We start from the raw sequence: 25,309 nt of genomic DNA, 5'->3' as shown, positions 1-25,309 counted from the left end.
AGCCAGATGCACAAGCTCACACATGTGTCTGGAGTTCGTTTGCAATAGCTGGAGGCCCTGGTGCGCCCATTCTCTCTCAAAATAAGTAAGTAAATATTTTTTTAAAAAGACACGGGAATGGTGGTGCACCTCTTTAATCCCAGCACTCAGGACGAGGAGGTAGGAGGATCACCAGGAGTTCAAGGTTACCCTGAGACTACATAGTGAATTTCAGGTCAGCCTGGGCTAGTTAGTCCCTACCTGGCAAAACCAAAAAACAACAACAACAAAAAAGCACGAGAGACCCTGTTTCAAACAAGGTGGAGGGTGAGGAGTGACATGTGCGATTGTCCTCTGACTTCCACACACACGCAGTGAAAAAGTGCAAGCCGAAAAGAAACAATCCCACTGGGTGTTGTCAAGCCTCTGTCAGCACTCAGAGGCCGGATGGGATATGAAGGGGACAGGGTCATAATTTTAAAGAATGTGACCACTGAGAAGACAATGTCTCTTCTGAAGAGGGCGGGATCGCAGAAGAGGAACGGCCAGCAGAACAGATCAGGGGAGCGGGGACACGTCCTGGAAATGTAGACGGAGGGACACAGGCTCTACCCTTTAGTCCTTCCCAGACCGGTGTCTTGCCTTTTATTGGTGACTGTCGAGGGAGGACAGAATATTTTCAACATCAAGATAGAGATGTACTACAATGGTTCTGCTTTGTTTTGATTTTTCGAGGTAGGGTCTCACTCTAGCCCAGGCTGACCAGGACTTCACTATGTAGTCTCAGGGTGGCCTCGAACTCATGGTGATCCTCCTACCTCTGGCTACCTGGTGCTGTACTCCAAATTTTAATCAGCACAAACCTTGGGTTGAACGGTATGTTCAAATCAGATTACTGATCCGCAGTGTAATATTAATGTGGTTCAGTCAAATTAAGCTCTTTTCTAAAGAAAAGATGAGGGCTAGAGAGATGGCTTAGCAGTTATGGCGCTTGCCTGCAAAGCCTAAGGATCCAGGTTCAATTCTCCAGGTCCCACATAAGCCAGACGCACAAGGTGGCGCATTGCATCTGGAGTTCCGTTTGAAGTGGCTAGAGGTCCTGGTATGCCCACTCTTTCCCTCTCTCTCTGTAATAAATAAATAAAATAAAAACAAATCTTTAAAAAAAAAAAGAAGAAAAAGAAAAGATGAAACTTTGCTGGCAATAAAAAGCACATGGAAAATCAAAAACAATATTTTACCAAACTTTGAAATATATCACTAGAGAAATATGATTAAGCACATAGGAGAATTATAACAAAAAGACTGATTAATTAACTATGTAGTAAAGAACCCATATAAGAAAAGAAGTCATTCATATTTCAGTCTTAAAATTTTGGATGCAGCAAAGATTGCAGCCTCTGGAGAAAGAACACTTCAAGTTCCCAGCAACAGGCCCAACAAGGAAATCTACTGATTTGTAACTTGGCTTTGAATTTGACCTATGGCCTGCATAGCATGATGACTTTGGTTACTTTGAATATGCTATCCCTTGAAGAAGGAACTCTTGCAAATGCTAAAAGAACACCAGCAGTCCATTTGCCTTTCTTCTATTTGCATCACAATATGTGAGAATAAATTCACCATTAATAAAACATTTCCAGCTAGCAGTCAGCCTGAGGAAATGAAGGACTGTAACCTTAACAGAGATGAATGAGCCGGGCAGGGCGGGCGTGGTGGCTCACGCCTTTAATCCCAGCATTTGGGAGGCAGAGGTAGAATCGAGGCCATCCTGAAACTACATAGTGAATTCTAGGTCAGCCTGAGCTAAAAAGCAAGACCCTACTTCAGAAAACCAAAAAAAAATAAATGTTTCATTTGTTCCCGCCACCCCCCCCCCCCCAAGGTAGGGTCTCGCTATAGCTCAGGCTGACCTGGAATTTACTATGTAGCTTCAGGGTGGCTTCAAACTCCTGGTGATTCTCCTACCTCTGCCTCCTGAGTGCTGGGATTAAAGGCATGTGTCACCATGCCAGACTCATTTGTTCCTTTTTAAAATTTAAAAAAAAAAAAAAAATCTTATGGGCTGGAGATATAGCTTGTCGGTTAAGGCATGTGCCTGCAAAGCCAAAGGACCCTGATTCAATTCCCCAGGACCCATGTAAACCAGACACACAAGAGGCGCATGCACCTGGAATTCCTTTGCAGTGGCTGGAGGCCCTGGCATGGCCACTCTCTCTCTTTCCCTCTCTCTCTGCCTCATTCTCTCTCTCAAATAAATAGATTGTAATTTATTTGAGAGAGAGAGGGAGACAGAAAAAGGGTGCATCAAGGCCTCTAGCCACTGCATCTGGCTTTATGTGGACACTGGGGAATCGAATCTGGATCCTTTGGCTTTGCAGGCAAGTGCCTTAACCAGGAAGCCATCCCTCCAGCCCTTTTTTCTTTTTTGAGGTAGGGTTTTGCTCTATTCCAGGTTGACCTGGAATTCACTATGTAGTCTCAGAGTGACCTCCAATTCACGGTGATCCTCCTACCTCTGCCTCCCAAATCCTGGGATTAAAGGCAGGCCCTCCAAGCCTGATTTTCTCTCTTTTGGGTTTTTGAGATAGGGTCTCACTCTAACCCAGGCTGACTTGGAATTCATTGTGTACTCTCAGGCTAGCTTCAAACTCAAGACGATCCTCCTTCCTAGGCCTCCCTGAGCCCAAGTGCTGGGACTAAAGGCATATGCCAGTCCTTTGTTTCATGACCACAAATAATCAGGCACACACATGATGATGAGTAAGTCAAGCAAAGGAGATTTAGTGAGAAAACAGTGGGAAAAAAAAAAAAAAATCCCAGTATGTCAGGGTAAATATGCTTAGGATTTCAGCTGGCATCCAAAGAAGAGAAAGAAAGGAGAAAAGGGGAAAGTTAGAACTCATAAAAGTGCTCAGGCCACTGTGCCAAGGGAGGACTTTGGGGGGGGTGATATAATCATTAGCCATTCCTCCCACCTCTTTAGCACGTCTTTGGGAAAAAGGTGGTCCCTTAAGCAGGAGAGTCATTGATAGGCACAGATGGGACCAGAGCTCTGATACCACTATTTTTTAAAAAATATTTTAATTTTTTAAATTTATTTATTTGAGAGCGACAGACACAGAGAGAAAGACAGATAGAGGGAGAGAGAGAGAAGGGGCGCGCCAGGGCTTCCAGCCTCTGCAAACGAACTCCAGACGCGTGCGCCCCCTTGTGCATCTGGCTAACGTGGGACCTGGGGAAGCGAGCCTCGAACCGGGGTCCTTAGGCTTCACAGGCAAGCGCTTAACCGCTAAGCCATCTCTCCAGCCCTAAAAAATATTTTTATTCATTAGTGGTGACCAAAGAAAGCTTGCTTTTGTTTGCTTTTTAAATTTGCATTTATTTAGTTTTTTGACAGAGAGAGAGGGAAAGAGAGGGAGAGAGAGAGGGAGAAAGAGAGAGGGAGAGAGCGGGTGCACCAGGGCCTCCAGCCACTGCAAATGAACTCCAGACACATGCGCCCCCTTGTGCATCTGGCTAACGTGGGCTGGGGAATCAAACCTGGGTCCTTTGGCTTTGCAGGCAAGCACCTTAACTGTTAAGCCATCCCTCCAGTGCACCACCACCTTTTTATCACCAGGAGTTGGGAGGCCCGAGGAATTCCTTCAGTGACCTCCAAGCCTACCTACAGCAGTAGTTTCACTTACTGAGATCAGGCAAGTCAAGGCCTTGGATGCCAGCTAAAGGCACTTATCTTTAGCTGATGGCTCACTGCCTTCAAATTAAAGGACAGGCCACACATCTCACTTTTTATTTACTTTATTTTTTTGTGCATTTGGCCTTGGATATCAAACCTAGGCCATCAGGCTTTGCAAATTAGCACCTTCAACTGCTGAGTTATCTCTCCAGCCCCATACCCACCTTTTTGTTGTTTGTTTGTTTTTGTTTTTTTTGCGGTAGGGCCTCACTCTAGCCCAGGCTGACCTGGAATTCACTATGTAGTCTCAGGGTGGCCAGAAACAGTGATTCTCCCACCTCTGTCTCACAAGTGTTGGAATTATAAGGCATACACCACCATGCCTGGCTTTTTTTTTTTTTTTTTTTTGGCGGGGGAGGTGGTTTCAAGGTAGACTTTCACTCTAACCTAGGCTGACCTGGAACTCATGGCAATCCTCAGCCTCCCTAGTGCTGGGACTAACAGTGTGTGCCAACACACCATTTGAGAGGTATTAATGACAGGTTAGGATGGTGTTTCAGGTGAGCAGGGATAAGAGAAGCCCACCCTTCACCAGATGGGAGACAGTGGGCATTCTTATCAAGTTATCTAGAATCTCATAACTCAATAAATGACTGACTTCCCTCTGGATATAGTATGTAAGGTTATTTTTTTTTAACCATAGGATGCTTAAAATGATGTTTAATTACTTAAAGGTACATTTGGATGGTGGATTTTAAAAGGCTGCCTTTTTGTTGTTGTTGCTTGTTTTTGTTTTTGTTGTTGTTGGTTTTTCGAGGTAGGGTCTCACTCTAGCTCAGGCTGACCTGGATTTCACTGTGAAGTCTCAGGGTGACCTTGAACTCACAATGATCCTCCTACCTCTGCCTCCCAAGTGCTGGCGTTAAAGGCGTGGGCTACTAACACCCTGCCAAAGGACTGCCTTTTCTTTATTAATTTGAGAGGCCATTTATGTTTATGTACTCCTGGCTGTCCAGGTTCTTTTTGTATGACGCAACAATCCTCATGCCTCTGTCAACTGAGTGCTGGGGATTCATTACAGACACCACTGTGGTTTTTCTGTATTTGCAAGGGGAGGAGAAAGAGAAAATGGGCACACCAAGGCCTCTAGCCACTGCAAATGAAGTCCAGATGCATGTGCATCTGGCTTTATGTGGGTACTGGGGAATCCAATCTGGGTCTAGGCTTTTGCGGGCAAGTGCATTACCTGCTAAGCCATCTCTGCAGCTCCTTTATTGTTTATTTGCAAGCACCACTCCACGCATCTGGCTTTGTTATCGGTTCTGAAGTAGTGAACCAGGGTCTTTAGCCCTTGCCAGAAAGCACCCTTGACCGCTGAGCCATCTCTTTCTACAGTTGAGGTAGGGTCTCATTGTAGCCTAAGCTCTCCTGAAACACACTCTAAGTCCCAGGCTGGCCTCGAACTCACAGCGATCCTCCTATGTCTGGCTCCCCGGTGCTGGGATTAAATATGCTTGCATCACTACCTGTGGCTCAGTGATTTTCTTCTTCTTATTTTTTTTTTTTTTGAGATGGGGTCTCTCTATATAGCCTAAACTGGTCTTCAATTCATTTATCCCAGGCAGACCTTGAACTCCCCATCCTCCTGCCCCTTGGGATTTCGGCCAGGCCTGAAGGGTGCTTTCCAGGGTTTTGGCCTTGAGAGGCCAGGAGACAATAAAGGCTCTGGGAGGGCGGACAATGCCTGCGCATTTTTGTCTTTACAGCCCTATTCTCATGCTCGTTAAGGCTGGAGGTAATTTTTGTTGTTTGTTTATAAAAGAAACGAAATAAAAAAGTAGAGAGGAGTGTGGGGGGGGGGTCCCCACCCTTTGATGAGCTCGGGGCCCCTTGGCAGGAGGAGGAGGAGGAGGAGGCTCAGTGGGATTAGGTGCGGCTTCCCCCTCCCCATCGCCCGGAGGGGAGGGTGGGGAGGCGGCCCCTCGCCCCGCACCCAGCACGCCCCCAGGTCGAGGCAGGGGCGGGGCGCGCTGAGCGGCCACGCGCGCGGGCGCCGGGGGGGCGTGTCGGCGTGCGTGCCGGCGGGCGCGCGCGCGGGGGGGCGTGTCCCGCGGGCGGGGCGGGGCGCGCGGGAGGCGGCGGCGGCGGCGGCGGCGCGGGCGCGCGGGCCGGGTGCGCAGCGCAGCGCGGCGCGGCGTCCTGTGCTGGAATGTGCGGCTCCCGCGAGCTCGCGGCGCAGCGGCAGCGGCAGCGGCAGCAGCAGGCGATCCAGCGCCGCCGAGGCCCGGGGCCCCGCACCCCGGCTCCAACGGCCGGCGGTGGGGGAAGGTCGGAGGCTTGCTTTCCCTGCCCCCTCCGCACTCCAGCAGCCCGCGGGTAACTCCCGGGCGGGCCGAGCTCCGCGGCAGCGGCGCACAACTTTTTTTTTTTTTTTTCCTCCTCTTTCTGTTGCTTTTTCTGCTTTTCTTTTCTTTTCTTCCTCCGCCTCCCCCCACCCGACCTCCCTGCCCCCCTCGAGAAACTCCCAGCAACAAAGGAAAGTTTTAAAAGAGTTGCAGCCGGAGCGACGGCGAGGACGAGGACGGCGGCTTCGCCCGCCCCTCGGCAGCCGGGGAAGGTCGGTGGTCGGCCGGGCCGGGCCGGGCCGGGCCGGGCGTGGGGGAGGGCGAGCGGGCGAGCGGGCGGGCGGGCGGGCGGCGGCGGGCGGGGCCGGGCGCGGAAGGACGCGGAGCCAGGCGCTGTCCAGGGCTGATTTGCAGATACTGTGGCTCCGGCTCGGGCGGCGGCGGCGTGGGTCACCGGGGCCCGGGGCGGGATCGGGTTACAGCCCGCTGGGCCCTGGGGGGAGGTGGGCGTCCTCGGTGTCGAGCCTGAGCTCGGAGGAGGGACCCCTCCCCGACTTTTTTTTTTTCTTCCTTTTGGACCACGGTTCCCCGGTCGGGCTGTCTACTCCTCCAGCCCGGGGGTGCACGGCCGGCCCGGGGAAGTGGCTGGGGGCTCCCGCGCCGGCCCCCTCCCCCAGCCTCGGCCGGAAGGCGCCGGGGAGCTCGGTCCTCCTCCCCCTGCTCGTCCTCCCCGTCCCCGTCCCCTCGGGCGCCCGGGCGGAGCCGCTCCAGGCTGGACAGCGATCTGCCCCGGCGGGTCGCTGTCCGCCGGCGCGCGCGCGCGCGCGCGCGCGTGTATTGGGGTGTCGGGGTGGGGGAGGGGAGAGCGAAGTTCGCAAACTTCCGGGGCGCGGGGGCGGCCGCGGGCCCGCGTGTGTGTGTGTGGGGGGGTGGACCCGACGCCTGCGGAGGCCGAGCCCGAGCCCCGGCGGGTCGGAGAGCGTCCCGGGGAGTCTGGGCCCCCGGGGTGTGTGTGTGTGTGTGTGTGTGTACACTCGGGGGACCCCCCGCCGGCCGTGCCGCGCGGGGAGGGGTGTCGGAGAGCCCAGGAAGCGCGTCGGGGACGAGCCGAGCCCGGGCAGAGGCGGCGGCGGCGGCGGCCCGGAGCTCTCCCGGTGCGAGCCGGGGGCGCGCGGGGCGGCCGCGGGGAAGCGAGAGGCCCGGGTGTGCAGAGAGCCGCTTTGTGTCGGGGAATCGGAGAAAATGGCCGAATGCCGAGCTCGGTGGGGAGCGCCGCGGCCCCGGGCGGCGCCGGGGAGCCCGGGAGCTAGGGGGGTTCCCCAGCACGGAGGAATGCCGTGCAACACGTTGCTCGCGAAGCCCAGGCCCCGGGACGCCCTCTCACCCGAGAAATGCTGCCGTTTTTTCTTTTCCTCCTCGCAGGGTGGGGGTTAGGGTGCTGGGGGAGGGGTGGGCCTTGCGAAAGGGGATGTTGAGGGGAGGGTCCGCGGGACACCGGGGAGGGGGGCCCCGGGCACTTTTCGCCTTGTTTTCTGTGATGGCATTCGCCTTCCAACTTTGTTGTTGGTGCAACCGAGGACTCTGCACCGGCTCCGCGGCTGTGGGTACGCTGAAACGGATTGCTTTCTTGTCATTTCCCGTTTCACTTTATTTTTAGTACTTTCTGCATAGTTTGCTTTTTTGGTTTTTTTTTTTTTTGCCTTTTTTTTTTTTTCCCCTGTCTTGCAAAGAGGGACTCTTGAGTCGGAACACAGCACCTTGGTAGACCGGGAAGTCCGGCGGTTGAGGCCGTTTTAAAGACCCAACTTGTTTTTTCAAGAAGGTGATCTGTAATGGCTTCCTAGCAAGTAGGCCAAGTCAAGCGCAATGCGCCAGAGGTGCTGATTGACCATCGAGTTCCACGATTGTTTTATGAGGGAGTTTGAAAACAAAAACAAAAAGGACTTTGATTTGTGACGTTTCGAATAAGTCAAACTTCCCTTTTCACCGGAAAAGGCATCCATATTCCTCCCCACCAGCCTTTAATTTGTAGTCAAAGAAATTAACAGACTAAGTGGCTCTTTTCTTTCTCACAGTCATGTATTCTTTTGGAGTTGGTTGAATTCTTATGAAATTCAATTAAATTGCCAATGACTGCAAGCTTCCTTCCAGACTTCCTTACTATAGGCACAGAAAGTCTTGACTTGCTCATTCAGATTATTAAGCTGTTGAGGAACGCCAGTTTACCAATGTATGGGATAGTAAAAGCAACTGTAGCTAACCAAAAGTGTTCACTTACCAGAAAAAAATGTGCCCGAGGCGTTTGCATGCCACTGATAGACCAAGTTGATGAATTAAGTGTTGCTAAGTGGTGTAGGATACTTTCTGTTAAATGCTGTAGGATTTTGTGTGCAAGCAAGCACCGTGAACGACTGAGGCATGTCTGTCTGTGTGTGGACGTGGTGACTAGTGCAGCACTCTGGGAGGCCCTCAGCCTTCTCGGGGCTGGAATCAGAGGCGGGCGCCGGGGCCTCTTTTAAAGGTGGGTGGTTAGGGCCGCGGTGCACGTCGTCACCTGCGCTGTTCTTTCTCCAGCACAGCCATGGCCACGCAGGTGATGGGGCAGTCTTCCGGAGCGGCAGGTCTGTTCAGCGGCGGCGGCGGCATGGGCATGGCCTTGCCTGGCGACATGTACGACCTGCACGAGCTCTCCAAGGCCGAGCTGGCCGCGCCTCAGCTCATCATGCTGGCCAACGTGGCCTTGACCGGGGAAGTGAGCGGCGGCTGCTGTGACTACCTGGTTGGCGAAGAAAGGCAGATGGCGGAGCTGGTGCCCGTGGGAGAGAGCAACTTCTCGGACAGCGACGGCGAGGGCGAAGGGCTGGAGGAGGCCGCCGAGGTCAAGGGCGCGGCCGCGGCCAGCGGGCTGGCGGACATGGAGCTGGCCGCGCCGCTCGGCGAGGTCGAGCCGCCGCCTGAGCCCGTCTTCGAGGCGCCCGCGGCTCCGGCCCCAGAAGCGTTCCGCGCGGACAAGGAGGCGCCCGGGCCCGGCGAGGAGCGCGGCAAGGCGCCCAAGGCCAAGCCCTTCCGCTGCAAGCCGTGCCAGTACGAGGCCGAGTCGGAGGAGCAGTTCGTGCACCACATCCGCGTGCACAGCGCCAAGAAGTTCTTCGTGGAGGAGAGCGCCGAGAAGCAGGCCAAGGCCCGCGAGCCGGGCGCCGAGGAGGGCGACTTCTCCAAGGGCCCCATCCGCTGCGACCGCTGCGGCTACAACACCAACCGCTACGACCACTACACGGCGCACCTGCGGCACCACACGCGCGCCGGCGGCAGCGAGCGCGTGTTCAAGTGCGTCATCTGCACCTACACCACGGTCAGCGAGTACCACTGGCGCAAGCACCTGCGCAACCACTTCCCGCGCAAGGTCTACACGTGCGGCAAGTGCAGCTACTTCTCGGACCGCAAGAACAACTACGTGCAGCACGTGCGCACGCACACGGGTAACTAGCCTGCTCGCGCCGTCCTGGTCCTCCCGCACATTGCACCGCCCCTGAGGCTGCGGGTGGGGACGGGACACGGCTGGGACGTGCCCTGCCGGCGGTTCCCGGAGGGAACCCTAGTCACCAACCTTGCGGTGCTGGGGTGACCCAGAGCCTCGGCCTTGCAAGGCAAGCACCCAGCACCTAGGCCGCATCTAGCCCAGCCCCTTTGAGAGCGTAGTCGTAGCCGAAGGGGAGAGTAGAATGGCTTTGAACTACTCTTCTCCCCTCCAACACAACACAAGTGCGCCCTCAGGCGGGCCTTCCCTCCTCAGCCTCCTCTCGAGTGCTGGGATTCAAAGTGCTCAGTTGACACATTAGATTTTAGGGGATGAGTAGAATTGTCATCAGTTGGAGCCATTTTTCCAAGAAAGCAAATACTTTTTTTTTTTTAAACGTTTTATTACCAGCTTTCCTAATTACAGACCCATCAACCATGCTAATTCCCTCTCCACCCTTGTTCTCCCCCTCTCAAGTCCAACTTCATTCACATCCACTCCTCCTTTCAGTTAGTCTCTTATTTTGTTACTTTTTTCCAGGTACAGTCCTACTTTAGCCCAGGCTGACCTGGAATTTACTATGTAGTCATAGGCTGGCCTTGAACTCAGCGATCCTCCTGCCTCTGCCTCCCTAGTGCTGGGATTAAAGACACACCACCAGGCCCAGTTAATTAATTTGTGAGAGAACGAGGCAGACACAAAATAGGGACATGCCAGGACTTGCCACTGCAAGTGAACTCCAGAGGTATGTATCACTTTGCAGCTGTCTTCACGTGGGTACTGGGGAACTGCACCAGTGCTGACAGGCTTTGCAAGCAAATGCCTTCAACCTCTGAGTCGTCATTCCAACCTCACAAATGTGGTTTTTCAGACAAGAAATAATGTTGAGCATGTCCCCAGTGCATACAAATGAGGAGAGGGCCTTTTGGATTCTCAGGCATAGCTGAGGGTTGTGGGGGCTGCAGCTAGTAGAGTGGTTAGCTGAGGCCCGTGTTAAGTTCCCAGAACAAAAAACAAGTTTGGAGATGGAGATGATGGTTCAGTGGTTAATTAAGTCTCAGAGTAGCCTTGAACTCAAGGCAGTCCTCCTACCACTGCCTCCTAAGTACTGGGATTAAAGGCGTGCACCACCTTGCCCACCTCTGGCTTTTTGTTGTTGTTGTTGTTCATTTTTATTTATTTGAGAGTGACAGAGAGGGAGAGAGAGAGAGAGGGAGAGAGAGACAGAATGGGCGCACTGCAAACGAACTCCAGATGCATACGCCCCATTGTGCGTCTGGCTAACGTGGGTGCTGGGGAATCAAGCCTTGAACCGGGGTCCTTAGGTTTCACAGGCAAGCATTTAACTGCTAAGCCATCTCTCCAGCCCCCTTTTTTAAAAAATTTTGTTTATTTATTTATTTGAGAACAACAGACATAGCGAGAAAGAGGCAGGGAGAGAGAGAGAGACAGAGACAGAGAGAGAATGGGCGCGCTAGGGCCTCCAGCCACTGCAAACGAACTCCAGATGCGTGCGCCCCGTTGTGCATCTGGCTATCGTGGGTCCTGGGGAGTTGAGACTCGAACTGGGGTCCTTAGGCTTCACAGACAAGCGCTTAACTGCTAAGCCATCTCTCCAGGCCCCCCCCCCTTTTTAAGTTTTATTTGAGAGAGGGAGAGAATGGGTGGGTGCTCCAGGGCCTCCAGCCACTGTAGATGAACTCCAGATGCATGCACCACCTTGTGCAGCTGGTTACATGGGTCCTAGGGACTCACACCTGGGTCCTTTAGCTTTGTTTTTTGTTTTTCAAGGTAAGAGTCTCACTCTAGCTCAGACCAACCTGTAATTTACTGTTTTCTCAGTGTGGCCTTGAACTCTCTTGATATTCTCCTACTTCTGCCTCCCCAGTGCTGGGATAAAGGCATGTGCCACCATGCCCAGCTCCTGAATCTTTCTTAGAAATAGGAAAAATTTGACCTGGCCTCTCTAATGACACTAGATACAGTATGAGGAATGTGCAAATTGTCAAGGGCTCAGTCCCAGGTTGACTGTGTTCTCAGTGTCTAATAGTCTCCCCCTTTTTTTTAATGAGAGAGATTTAATGCGCCACAACATACAGCCACTGCAAGCAGACTCCAGATGCGTGCCCTTCCTTGTGTGTATGTGTGACCTTGTACACTTGTGTTCCTTTGTGTGTCTAATAACCAAGATTTTGCCAGGCACGGTGGCACACACCTTTAATCCCAGCCTTGCATAGCCAAGCTCGTTTCTTTTCCCTTCTGTCCTCACACATGATGTTCCAGTTTGTTTTGTTCAGAATGATTGTCCAGCCAAGTGTCTGGCTGATTTAGAAAAGTTGTGGCAGGGATATAATGCTTCCAGCCTTTGGGAGGGGGAAATACTTGTTTTGTTTCCTTACTGGACGGGGCAGTGTGTGGTGGTGGGAGCTTCAGAGAGAAAGGGGCACAAGGTGCCATGTTTGTAGGGAAGAGAGCCCATACTTTATTTTTAAAAATATTTGTATTTATTTTTGCTTATTTATGAGATAGAAGGAGAGTGAATGGGCACACGTGAGCCACCATGTCTGTCTATCTGGCTTTTACGTGGATTCTGGGAATTCAAACCTGTGTTAAGGCACAGGCAAGTGCCTTAACTGCTAAGCCATCTCCAGCCTCCCATATTTTTCTTTGTTTTTTTTTAGGTAGGGTCTCTAGCTCAGGCTGACCTGGAATTCAAGATCTAGTCTCAGGGTGGCTTTGAACTCAAGGCAATCCTCCTTCCTCTGTCTTCCCAGTGCTGGTTTAAAGGCCTGTGCCACCACAACCAGCTTTTCTCTTTTATTTTGCGTGTGCACGTACGCACATGTGAAGGCCTGTGGATAGCCTTGGGCGTCATCTTTTTAGGCCTATCATACGCTTCTCTTGGGAAAGGGTGTCATTGGTCAGGAGCTTGCTAGTTAGGAAAGACTGGCTGGCTAGGGATGCCCAGGGGCCCTCCCGTCCCTCTCCCCCCTAGCTGTGGGATTACAGGTACCCGCTACCAGCAGCACTACAGGGACACTTCGACGTTGCACTGGGGATCTGTGAGGCGCCCGCTGAACTGTGTATCTTTGGCCTTCATCATGCCTGTTGCTGCATCTTCATTTACACACATGCCTCTATGGATCGGCTTGTGACTGCCTGTTCATTCATATCATTGAATAATTGCTTTTCTTGGGTTGGAGAGATGTCTTGGCAGTTAAGGTGCTTGCCTGCAAAACCGACAGACCCAGGTTTGATTCCCCAGGACCCATGTAAGCCAGATGCACAAGATGGTGCATGTATCTGGAGTTTGTTTTGAGCAGCTGAAGGCCCTGGGGCGCCTATTCCACCTCCTCCCCCATAAATAAAAAAAGGCAGTCCATTGTGCTTGCCTCAAAAATATATTTAAAAAATGGGGCTGGAGAGATGGCTTAGCAGTTAAAAGCGCTTGCCTGTGAAACCTAAGGACCCCAGTTTGAGGCTCGATTCCCCAGAACCCACATTAGCCAGATGCACTAAGGGGCGCACACCTGTGGAGTCCGTTTGCAGTGGCTGGAGGCCCTGGGGTGCCCATTCTCTTCTGTCTGTCGCTGCCAAATAAAAATGAACAACAACAAAAAAACCAAAAATCTATTTTAAAAATACTTTTTTTTTTAAAAAAAAAGTACTGTCACTGGAGGCAGGAGGAGGGCTGAGAGTTCAGACTAGTCTTGACTACATAATGAGCCCTTTTATCAAAAAAAAAAAACAAACCACAATGTTTAATACTGAATGTTGTTGCACTGCTTGGAATTGTTTCTGGTTTATTGTTGCATTTAAGCATCACCATTACTTTTGCAGGAGAGCGCCCATATAAATGTGAGCTTTGTCCTTACTCGAGTTCTCAGAAGACTCATCTAACTAGGCATATGCGCACCCATTCAGGTTGGTAAGAGGCAGTGACTTGCTGCTGTTTTCTGTACACTTGTCATTTATTTTGTTGTAAATTACCTTTGGAAAGAATTTCTTTCTGAGTATAACCGAGTCATAAATTTACTTCTGTCGTTTTTTTGTTTTTTGTTTTTTGTTTTTTTTTTTATATGATTTTGAAGTTGCAATGAAGAAAACGGTGGCCTGGAGAGACGGCTTAGCTGTTAAGGCACTTGGCCTATGAAGCCTAAGGACCCAGGTTCAATTCCCCAGTACTCATGTGAGCTAGATGATACGGTGGCACATGCATCTGGAGTAGTTTGCAGTGGCTAGAGCCTCTGGTGTACCTATTCTCTCTTTCTCAAATAAGTAAATAAAAATAAAATATTGAAAAAACAAAATGAGGTGGGCATGGTGGCACACGCCTTTAATCCCAGCACTCAGGAGGCAGAGGTAGGAGGATCACCAGGAGTTCGAGTCCACCCTGAGACTACATAGTGAATTCCAGGTCAGCCTGGGCTAGATGAGACCCTACTTCAAAAAACCAAAATAAATAAATAAATAAATAAGTAATAAAAAATACGGTTGAGGGCAGTTGTTACATGCATTCCTCCTTAGGTGGAACTTCAGAACCTGAATCTATGTAATGTATGCAATGTGTTGGTGTGTATTTTCTGGAGGAGGGCTCTAAATCTTTGTCAGAACCTTCGAGTTCTATGCTCTCAGTAAGTCCATACAGAGGCACAGTTAGGGGGGTCCCTTCTTTGCTTTCTCTTTTCATTGTTTTGGATTTTTACAAGATTGGGTCTCACTTTTTCCCAGGCTGACATGGAATGCACTCTGTAATCCTAGGCTGTCCTCAGACTCACAGCAGTTCTCCTACTTCTGCCTCCTGAATGCTGGAATTAAAGGCATTTGGGTTGGAGAGAAGGCTCAGATGTTAAAGGCACTTGCTTGCAAAGCCTGAAAGCCTGGCGGCCTGTGTCCAGTTCTCTAGTACCCACATAAGGGCAGATGCACAAAGTGGTACATGCATCTAGAGAGCTCCTTGACAGTGGCGGGAGGCCCTGGCATGCTCATAATTTTTCTGTCTCACTCAAATAAATAGCATAAAAAAGTAGTAGCTGGGTTGAGGTGGCACACACCTTTAATCCTAGCACTTGGCAGGCAGGTAGGAGAATATCTGTAAGTTCAGAACCAGCCTGATACTACAGAGTGCATTCCATGTCAGCCTGGGCAAAAGTGAGACCCTACCTGAAAGAAATTACTTGTTTGAGAGAGGGTTATGAGTGCAGCAGGGCCTCCTGCTGCTGCAAATGAGCTCCAGATGTGTGGGCCACTTTGTGCATATGGTTTTAGTGACCCTTTGGCAGGCCATCAGGCTTTGCAAACAACTATTTTTTTTTTAATATTTATTTATTTATTTATTTATTTATTTGAGAAAGGCAGAGAGAATGGGTGCGCCAGGGCCTCCAGCCACTGCAAACGAACTCCAGATGCGTGCGCCCCCTTGTGCATCTGGCTAACGTGGGTCCTGGGGAACCGAGCCTCGAACTTGCGTCCTTAGGCTTCACAGGCGAGCGCTTAACTGCTAAATCATCTCTCCTGCCCCAAACAACTATTTTTAAAACCACTCAGCCATTTCTGTAGCCTTTTCTCCCTTTTCCTTTTCTTTTTTGGTGTTTAGAGGTAGTATCTCACTCTAGTCCAGGCTGGTCTGGAATTTACTATGGAGTCTCAGGGTAGCCTCGCACTCATGATGATCCTCCTACCTCTGCCTCTCAAGTGCTGGGATTAAAGGTGTGTGCCACCAGGCCCAGCTCCTGCCCACATTGATTTTGAGACACGGTCTCAACGGAACCCAGAACTTAAGTATTAGGTCTAGCCAGCAAGTGCCAGGGTTCTTCTTCTCTGCTAAAGTATAGCCAGTGTTTACATGACTGTTGGGAATCACAATTAAGTCCTCATGCTTCCAGCGCCAGGCACCTATAGCGCTATCACGACAGATTGCCCCAAGAGTAAGTGTTAGCTGGCCGGGTGTGGTGGCACACACCTTTTAATCCCAACTCACTGTTACAGCCTGAGCTGACCTCATATTGCCTGTCTCCTTCCTGCCTCAGTCTCCTGAATGCCTGGGTTTTAGAGGTGTCCTACTACACCAAGCTGGTTTGTCTCTTTTTTTTTCTTCTTTTCATTTTTTGGTTTTTCGAGGTAGGGTCTCGCTCTAGCTCAGGCTGACCTGGAATTCACTATGTAGTCTCAGGGTGGTCTTGAACTCACGGTGATCCTCCTGCCTCTGCCGCCCAGTTGTGTGCCACCATACGCAGCTTTTTTTTTTTTTTTTTTTTCCAGGTAGGGCCTCACTATATACACAGGCTGTCCCAGAACTCACAGTGGTCCTCTTACCTCTGCCTCACAAGTGCTGGAATTAAAGACGTGAGCTGTCATGCCTGGCCAAAATGATAACTGTAATATACTTTTTGTATTGATTTACTTTTCTGTGTAGTTGAAAATAACCTTTGAACTCTGGCTCTGACTTCTGGAATATTAGGTTATAGGTAATAGGCAGATGCTACCACACCTGGCTGTCCCTGTTTCCGTGTGTACGTGTAGGTACACATGTGCAGAATGCCTTCCATTGTCACTCTTTACCTTATTTTCCTGAGCTCTCACTGAATGTGGAGCTCTGGCTTTTTGGTTAGGTTGGCTGCCTGTGGAGCCCCAGTGATCCACTTGTCTCTCTCTCTTGCTTGGGTTCCAGGCATTCACAACCATGCCTGGCTTCTACCCCCCTTGGCTTATCTCACACTCTTCCAGAGCTCATTTGATCTTTTAGACTCTAATGGTGGAAATGTTTTTAGCCACTACACCACTGATCTTTCTTCGTTCCATCCATATATGTTGAGCAAATATCTCTGTGTTTCGATTGTTTACTGAGGAAGGTACTGCAGGGACCGAATGAAGAGTACTATGTGGTTCACTGCAGAAACCGCAGGCGCCTCTTTGGCAGTACAGGAGATTAGAGCGAGGTCCTTCCTGTACATGCTAGGCAGTTGCTCTCCCACTGAGCTTTATCCTGAGACTTTAATTTTTTATGTGTGTATTGAGACAATCTTGCTAAGTTGCCTAGGCTGGCATTGGAATTTGGTGATCTTCCTGTCTCATTCTCCTGAGTAGCTGAAAGTACAGGCATGTGCAACCATGCCTGGTTGAAAAACCTAGTATTCTTGGATTATTTTTTGGCAAAATCTCAGTCGAGCCCAGGCTGACCTGGAACTCACTCTGTAGCTCTGATTGGCCTTGAACTCAACATAGATCTTCCTGCCTCAGCCTTCAAGTGCTGGGATTATACCATAGGTGTGAGCCACCATGTGTTTGTCTAGTTAGCTACATTCCTAATTTGCTATGCCTGGGTAATTTTTTGTACCTGTCTTTTTTTCTTTTCTTTTCTTTTTTTTTTTTTTTTTTAAAATATTTTGTTTTTAGCGAGGCGTGGTGGTGCACGCCTTGAATCCCAGCAGAGGCAGGGGTAGGAGGACCATCATGGGTTTGAGGCCACCTTGAGACTACATAGTGAATTCCAGGTCAGCCTGGGCTAGAGTGAGATCCTACCTCAAGGGGAAAAAAAAGTTTTATTTTTACTTATTTGTGAGAAAGAGGCAAAGAAAGAGACAATGGGCACTCCAGGGACTCCGACCTCTACAAATGAACTCCTGACACATGAGCTACCTGTGCTTTCCATGGGTCCTGGGGAATCAAACCTAGGTCCTTTGGCTTTGTAGGAAAATACCTTAACCACTAAGCAAGCCTGGGTTCTTTGGCTTTGCAGGCAAGCGCCTTAACTGCTAAGCCATCTCTCTAGCCCTGTTGGCCAATTTCTATCCACGCTTAACTTCTACCTAGTTGTGTTTTATGTGTGAATTTTACTTTATGGGAAACTTGGATAATACTGACTGAGAATGTTTTAGAGATGAATTTTCATAAATGTCAATTTTCATTTCTCTACTATGCATTCCATTGGACCAGTGGGCTATGGATGCCATTTGGTACTGTTTGCTAGCATGTGAGCTGGTGGGTATGTACTCAGGTCGAATGTGCCGCTGTTGACGTGGGTGCGGGCGGGCTCTGGTTCTGTGTACTGTGATGAAGGCTGCCTGTTAATGTACCATATCTATTTGTATGCCAGTTTGCATTGACTTCACTTCTTTGCCCTCTCTATAGAAAAGCTGAGAGGAAAAATAATGAAATGTTTCTCCAAGAATAAATTTAACCTTATTTTGCTTTAAAACTGCTCTGGATCTGAAAATATTGGTTGAGTGGTATTTCACTCACGTCTTGCTGTCATGGATAAAATGGTTACATTTCAAGAAAAGGAAAAAAAAAAAGAATTTTAAAACTTTTGTACCCAGGATCTGGGAATGTAGCGCATAGTTAAAGGTGCACCTCCAAAATTTACCTTTAAAAATAAGCGGGGCATGGTGGCGCACGCCTTTAATCCCAGCACTCCTGGAGGCAGAGGTGTAGGAGGCTCATTGTGAGTTCAAGGCCAGCCTGAGACTGCATAAGTGAATTCCAGGTCAGCCTGGCTAGAGTGAGACCCTACCTCTAAAGACCAAAAAAAAAAAAAAAAAAGCATGGGTTTTTTATATTCTATCCCATTATATATTTGTTTTACTCACAAAAAGATTTAAACTCTTTCTTTTGAGTGGCATTCCACAGAATTGACCTCCAGAGCCTCACTGACTTCATTAATTCTGCACTGACAGGTTTCTGCTCTTCAGTAGTGCTGAGAGTTCTTAGCCTCATGAGTCATTTGAAAATGATGGTTGCCTGAGGCAATTATTTCTCTAACTGGTTTCACAGTCACTGTCTAGGGATACAGGAAAGCAATACAAATACATATGGTAAATAAGGTGCATGATAAATAAAGCCTTTTCCAATAAGTGTTTGATTATATTACATATACAATTCCCAGGTATATCTTACTCTTGCATTTATGTCTTTATCTCTTTTAACACCCTTGTTTGCCTTCAGGTGAGAAACCATTTAAATGTGACCAGTGCAGTTATGTGGCCTCTAACCAGCACGAAGTGACCCGCCATGCAAGACAGGTTCACAATGGGCCTAAACCTCTTAACTGCCCTCACTGCGACTACAAAACTGCGGATAGAAGCAACTTCAAAAAACACGTCGAGCTGCACGTTAACCCGCGGCAGTTCAATTGCCCCGTGTGTGACTACGCAGCTTCCAAGAAGTGTAATCTGCAGTACCATTTCAAATCTAAGCATCCTACCTGTCCTAACAAGACAATGGATGTCTCAAAGGTAAAGCTAAAGAAAACCAAAAAGCGGGAGGCTGACATGCATGACAACAGTATCACCAATGAAAAAACAGAAACAGAGCAGACAAAAATCAAGGGGGATGTGACTGGGAAGAAAAACGAGAAGTCTGTAAAGATGGAGAAAAAAGATACTTCAAGAGAGAAAAAGCCTTGTGGCAGCATCTCGGTGGTCCAGGTGACCAGAACCCGCAAATCAGAGACTAAAGAGACGGAGGTACCCTCAGGAAATGACATCTCAGTGGCCCAGGTTATCAGGACTCGCAAGTCAGCGGTGGAGACTAAAGAGATGGCGGCACCTTCAGGAAATAGTGTCTCTGTGGTTCAGGTGACCAGAACCCGGAAGTCAGCAGCAGAGACGAAAGAGATGGAGGCAGCTTCAGGAAGCAGTGTCTCGGTGGTCCAGGTGACCAGGACACGTAAGTCAGCCGTGGGGACTAAAGAGATGGAGGCACCTTCAGGAAACAAGTCAGAAAAAGTCTGCAAAACCAGGAAAAACAAGAGAAAAGCAGAAGCCGAAGCCCATTCCTTGCCAGACCCTGTGAGTGAGGCGCCCACAGCAAGAAAGAAAAAGAGGATAGAAAACAGATCCAGAAACAGTCCAGATGTGCCAAAGCGTTACAGCAAAATGGAAAGGAAAAAAGTGGAAAACAAGAAGCAAAATACCTGCTTTAAAAAAGGTGCAAAGAAGAAAGCTCTGAAAAATAAATCAAGTAAAGGTAGCAGCAAGTCTGCGCAGAAGGTACCTCCGCGCAGTGAGCCTGCCCAGGCAGAGCTGTCTTCCCCCGGGGAGCCCACGCGGGTGGAGACCCAGGCAGAGCTGTCTCCCCCCGGGGAGCCCACGCGGGTGGAGGCCCAGGCAGAGCTGTCTCCCCCCGGGGAGCCCACGCGGGTGGAGGCCCAGGCAGAGCTGTCTCCCCCCGGGGAGCCCACGCGGGTGGAGGCCCAGGCAGAGCTGTCTCCCCCCGGGGAGCCCACGCGGGTGGAGGCCCAGGCAGAGCTGTCTCCCCCCGGGGAGCCCACGGGGGTGGAGGCCCAGGCAGAGCTGTCTCCCCCCGGGGAGCCCACGCGGGTGGAGGCCCAGGCAGAGCTGTCTCCTCCCGGGGAGCCCACGGGGGTGGAGGCCCAGGCAGAGCTGTCTCCTCCCGGGGAGCCCACGCGGGTGGAGGCCCAGGCAGAGCTGTCTCCTGGGGAGCAGGCTGGAGCAGGAGGGCCTGCTTTCATGGAGGTTGTGTCAGCAGCAGAGACTCTGCAGATGGAAACACCTGCCCCCATGGAGATTGTTCCAGCAGCAGAGACTCTGCAGATGGAAACACCTGCCCCCATGGAGATTGTTCCAGCAGCAGGGCCTCCTCAGGTGGAGACACCTGTCCCCATGGAGATTGTTCCATCAACAGGGTCTCCTCAGGTGGAGACACCTGTCCCCATGGAGATTGTTCCATCAACAGGGTCTCCTCAGGTGGAGACACCTGCCCCCATCGCGCCTGTTCACATGGCGGTGGCCCAGGTGGTTCCTCCTCCTGTCATAGAGCCTCCTGTTCACATCAAGCCCACCACCAGAAGGTCATCTCCCCGAAAAGACAATAAAAAGGAAAAGTTGGACATTGAGAGTGAGATGGCAAGGCAGGAGCAGGTTCTCATTGAGGTTGGCTTGGTGCCCGTTAGAGAGAGCCGGCTCACAAGGGCGCGGGCGGCCTCGGGCGCGTCAGCAGTGCTGTCAGCGGCAGCTGGGGGCGAGACCACCCGAGACCACGCGCTGCCCTCCGAAGGTGATGGGGCGAGAGCAGGAGCAGAAGAGGCGGGGGAAGCCCCAGCTGATGGCACAGCTTGCCTGCAGGCTACCAGTGACCTTCCCTCTGAGAAGCCCCCCAGTATGCCAGAGGGGGAGCCATTGGGCGGGAACTGTCAGAGGGACTCGACCACGCTCGGGGCAGTGACCGCCGAGCAGAACACAGCAGAGACGGCCCCTGGTGAAGACTCAGCGCCGGGACCAGACACAGCACTGCATCTTTCCTCGCCAGTAGCGGCATGTGACCCAGGGTCCCAAGCTGTTCTGGCGTCACCTCCTGCTACCGCGGCAGGGAATGAGTCTCAGGAAATTGACGAAGATGAAGGCATCCACAGTCATGATGGAAGTGACCTAAGTGACAACATGTCAGAGGGTAGTGACGATTCTGGGTTGCATGGGGCTCGGCCAGCTCCACAAGAAACTAGTTCAAAAACTTCAAAGGACACATTGGCAGTCAAAGTGACTGAGGGAGATTTTGTTTGTATTTTCTGTGATCGCTCTTTCAGAAAAGAAAAAGATTACAGCAAACACCTCAATCGCCATTTGGTGAATGTGTACTTTCTAGAAAAAGCAGCGAAGGGGCAGGAGTGATTCAGCCTTGGACGAGTGCAGTTCAGTTTTTGAGACTGTTAGTTTTAATTTGTTCATAGTAGACAAACCCACGGTTGCTTTAATGGTGTCCACTGTTGATTTGTAAGTGCTCTTCCCTTTGACTTTGCCTGTCTGTCGATTGATGTATAAATTTTAGCAAATCCAAGGGAGTTAATGTAATCAAACCAGCAGATGGGAAATCTGGTAGCTTGTGCAGCCAGGTGGAATGAGAAAGCAAGATGGCAGAATAGCTTCTGTTTCTGTGACTGACGTCTCTTTCACTTTAGTTTCTGTTTTTATTTAGTTCGGTGTTTAGTGCTATAAAAATTGGCTTAATAGCAAATTACTTGAAAATATTGCCTGCTTTACATAAAGTTAGCACTTTAAGGTTTCTTAGAGATGAGAAGAAGACATGTAAATTGAAGAAAAACTCTCCCAACAATGGACAGTGTAGGTGTTTGCTTCCTGGCATATGATCAATATTTTGTATTTCTATGTTAATCATCATAAAAAGTGATTTCCTTTTTTTTTTTTTTAATTTTGGTGCTTTACTGGCTTAAGATGTTGCACATTGTTTTTTTAACCTATGCAGTTAATTTTTTTGTAGTAATAGCATTGTGTTGAATAGTAACACTTGACTATATATATATGCATGCTTATTTTTGCCTTTTTGGAGGAATGCTCTGTAGCTTGTTGCAAAAGGGCAGTTTTCTTTTTCTTGGCTGCAATTCTTTTCGTAGAACAATAGTAGTGTGTGTAAGTTTGCGAGCAGCTGGAACATGCAGGCTCAATCCATGGGTCTTAATTTTCCCATCTATGCCAGAATCTGTTTCGTGTAAGTTATTTGAATGGACATGGAATTCCACAGCTCTCCATTTTAATTTTGCAGTAAGTAGCCAGTAGATTTCCACTTGGAACAAGCAACTTCTAAGTGTTAAGTCATACCTTTAAAGAAAGCTTCTCCTCAGTAATGGTTGGTGTCCATACGGCTGCTCTGAGTAGGGGGCTGCATGTGATGCTTGGAAGCAACAAACCTGGAACTGGAGACAGGACCCTTGAGGCGGCTGGGCTGTCAGCTCCAGGGCTCTGTGGTCGTCCTGTAGCAGACCTGGGATGAGAAGTGGTATTGAGTCTGGCAAGCAGCTGCAACTTCCTTTGAGTGCATGAAAAACTGGTGTTGTGTACATCCCAGATCTCAAGACTCACACTTTCTCAGGGATCTCCACAAGCTAGTGGGTGTCCCGGCTGTCCCTGCGAAAGAGCCTCTGAACGGGGAGGCCGGCAGTGAAAAGCGGTGGTCATGCTGCACGGGGCACTCGAACACGGCAAGCTCTCCAAAACTGTTCGGTGGGTTCTGGGGCCAGTTGCCAGAGCGTGGAAGGGTCCAAGATTGGATTCTTCTTACTGGTAAGAGTTGGTCATTGCAAGTGAAAGGAAGTGTGATCCTAATAGGGAAGCTGGAGATTCTGACTGCTGACGTTATTTCATTTATTTTCTTTTACCTGGTGATCTCTGAGGTAAATCTCAGATTTTGGCAGTACAACATGGAAAGATTAGGGCAAGCATTAGTGTGTGGATGAAAAACTTGGTGAGAAAATCTGAGAGTGCAGTTTGCATCAAAAGCTGGTTGGACTTGGCATTGACTGGGAGGCCAAAGACTTGCAGAAGCAGAAGACTGTCAAGGTGTGAGCTGTGTGGTGAGGTGTGTGCTGTGTGTGTGTGGATGAGTGTGTAAGTGCTGAATCCTAGGCTCCGACAATCAATGTCAGCGGAGATCAAGCTGCAGATATTTATGTTTTTAAAACTTTAAATTATAAAGCTAGTTAAGTTTTTTTCTAACAACTAGTTTTTATGTTCATGAGTGCATTTTACTTACGTTACCTTTTACATGATACTGAAAACAATTGGGTTGGAGATTGAAGTTGGTTTGGGGAAAGAGGTTTTTGTGGATTCTTTCATATGACAAAGGAAGATACAATGCCTTTTGGGAATTGAACTAATTTTAATCTAGTCTGTAAGACTAGAAAGCAAAAGGAAATTGCAACCTAAATTGGTATTTTAAAACATTGTTACCTGAAATTGATGTGGACTTCCTTCAGAAAACATGGACTTGGGCATCAGGCCTACATTAGGTTCTGAACCTCAACGCCATGTGTTCGTACTTAGTAAGAATTGTTTCAGTGAAAAATGTATTAGTAATCGGACTTTGAGTCCAGTTGGAGTTCTTCCATTTGAGAAAATGTGGTATTTGCATGCAATTGTTTGAATCTTGTTCTCTAGTCTTACCTACTCCTATAGATTGAAGCTGGAATTTTCCCTTTTGATAAAGGAACAAAAAAGCGCATGGTATTTGTACATTAATGTTTAGTAACTAATGATAAACTTGAAATGGTAGAATATGTTATCAGCCTAATCCTAAGTAGTCTTATGAAAATGTATCTCTTAATTATTTTTGAACCTGTATTCACATTGTTTTTTCAAGATATCTTAAGTTATATTTTTTTCTTTTTTTCAGAGCTGCTTATTTTGGGGCTACTTTTTTTTTTTTTTTAAGTTTTGCGCGGCGTAATTCGTCAGGGGCTGCGTCCTTCCGATGAGACTTCTGACAACTGTAGCGGATGTTTTGCTCTAGTCTTCCAAGGGTCATTCTGTTCACATCTAAAGTCATGTGCTCAGTAACTTTGGGGACTATTTTGCATGAGTGTTAATACAATTTAAAACCCAGTTGACCTCATTGCATGTCACCCTATGAATGCTGACAATGGAAGGAATGCCTTGCCTGTAGTATACTGTTACTTTTGGACTGAAAAGCTAGAAAAGAAACTTAATTTTCTTCTTTGTGTAAATCAAGATGGTCTAGAGTGTCCTGGATGACCTCGGCAGATGCAGTGAGCTGATAGTGTTGGGATCTCCATTTGGGTAGATTTACAATCTACAAGCAATATTAACTAGACCTGACAGCTTTCACAGTTCCACAAGTACACATAGGCTTCCCCACCTCCTTGCACACTCACTGGTTACTGAACTTTTAAACTGGTATTGTAACAACAATGTTTTTGCGCCAATTTTATAAACTTTTACAGTGCAATATGTTACTTTTCTGAGGCAAACCAAAGGTCTATTTCTCAAGGTTCTTGCTGCATCTTTGGCAGCATTTGATGGAGGATCTTTTATACACTTGTAATAGATAAAAAAAAAAAAAAAATAAACCAGATTGCAGTTTTTGTTTTTTAATCGTAAACCATGTACCAAGTTTCTGGTCAAGATTATGTAGGGTAAGTTAAACTTAATTGCATTCTATTAACCAATATGAGTGTATTTCTTATGCATAGTTATGTTGAAATAAAGTTTGAAAAGCATCATGTCTGTTTATTACTGATGTATCAAGGTAGTGTCCCCTTGAAATTACAAATATATTTATCCTTTGAAAGGTTTTTTATTTTTTTATTGACAGCTTCCGTAATTGTAAACACTATCCCATGGTAATTCCCTCCCTCCCCCCACTTTTCCCTTTGAAACTCCACTCTCCATATCCCCTCCCTCCCTGTCAGTCTCTCTTTTCTTTTTATGTTATCATCTTTTCTTTCTATTATGATGGTCTTGTGTAGGTACTGTGAGGTCATGGATATCCAGACCATTTTTTTTTCCACTTAAAAAAAAAAAGACATTTTTATTTGCAAGCAGAGAGAGAAATACAGAAAGGATGAGCACGCAAAGGCTTCCAGCTACTGAAATGAACTCCAGATGCATGCGCCACTTTGTGCATCTGGCTTTCTGTAGGTACTAGGGAATCAAACCCAGGTTGTTAAGCTTTGCAGGCAAGTCTCTTAACCTCTGAGCCATCTCTTCAGCTCCATGCCCCTTTATTATTTATTTATTTATTTTGAGGGTTTTCAGAGAGGGGATCTGACTTTTTTTTTATTGGTTGGCTCACAAGGGAATACCTTTAACAAAAGTACATGAATAGTATGCAGAATGTTTCAGACCATTTTGTGTCTGGAGGAGCACTTGTAAGGAGTCCTAATCTTTCCTTTGGCTCTTACATTCTTTCCACCTCCTCTTCCACAATGGACCCTGAGACTTAGAAGGTGTGATAGAGTGCTGAGCACCACCCCTCCCTGTTTTTTTGGCAGCACATCACCCACCATTAGGCATTGCTGAA

The 25,309-nt window shown here is 48.8% G+C and overlaps 1 protein-coding gene across 5 annotated transcripts; it reads left to right on the top strand.

Moving 5' to 3' along the window:
- The first annotated feature begins 6,123 nt into the window (after positions 1–6,123).
- Positions 6,124–24,506, top strand: Rest (RE1 silencing transcription factor). Of its 5 annotated transcripts, none has more exons than XM_045161412.1 (5): positions 6,124–6,275; positions 8,578–9,482; positions 13,361–13,444; positions 18,464–19,530; positions 19,621–24,506. In XM_045161412.1, the coding sequence occupies exons 2-5, from the start codon at positions 8,585–8,587 to the stop codon at positions 21,145–21,147; spliced, it is 3,576 nt and encodes a 1,191-aa protein (XP_045017347.1). In that variant the 5' UTR covers positions 6,124–6,275; positions 8,578–8,584; the 3' UTR covers positions 21,148–24,506. The 5 variants fall into 5 exon arrangements, with proteins under 5 accessions (XP_045017347.1, XP_045017346.1, XP_045017348.1 ...); XM_045161411.1 differs by having other exon boundaries at positions 18,464–19,536; positions 19,582–24,506; XM_045161413.1 differs by having other exon boundaries at positions 18,464–20,028; positions 20,182–24,506.
- Positions 24,507–25,309: the final 803 nt, after the last annotated feature.

Source organism: Jaculus jaculus, chromosome 11 (genome assembly GCF_020740685.1).
Source record: "Jaculus jaculus isolate mJacJac1 chromosome 11, mJacJac1.mat.Y.cur, whole genome shotgun sequence".
NCBI lineage: Eukaryota > Metazoa > Chordata > Mammalia > Rodentia > Dipodidae > Jaculus > Jaculus jaculus.
This window is presented reverse-complemented; position numbering and strand designations above follow the sequence as displayed.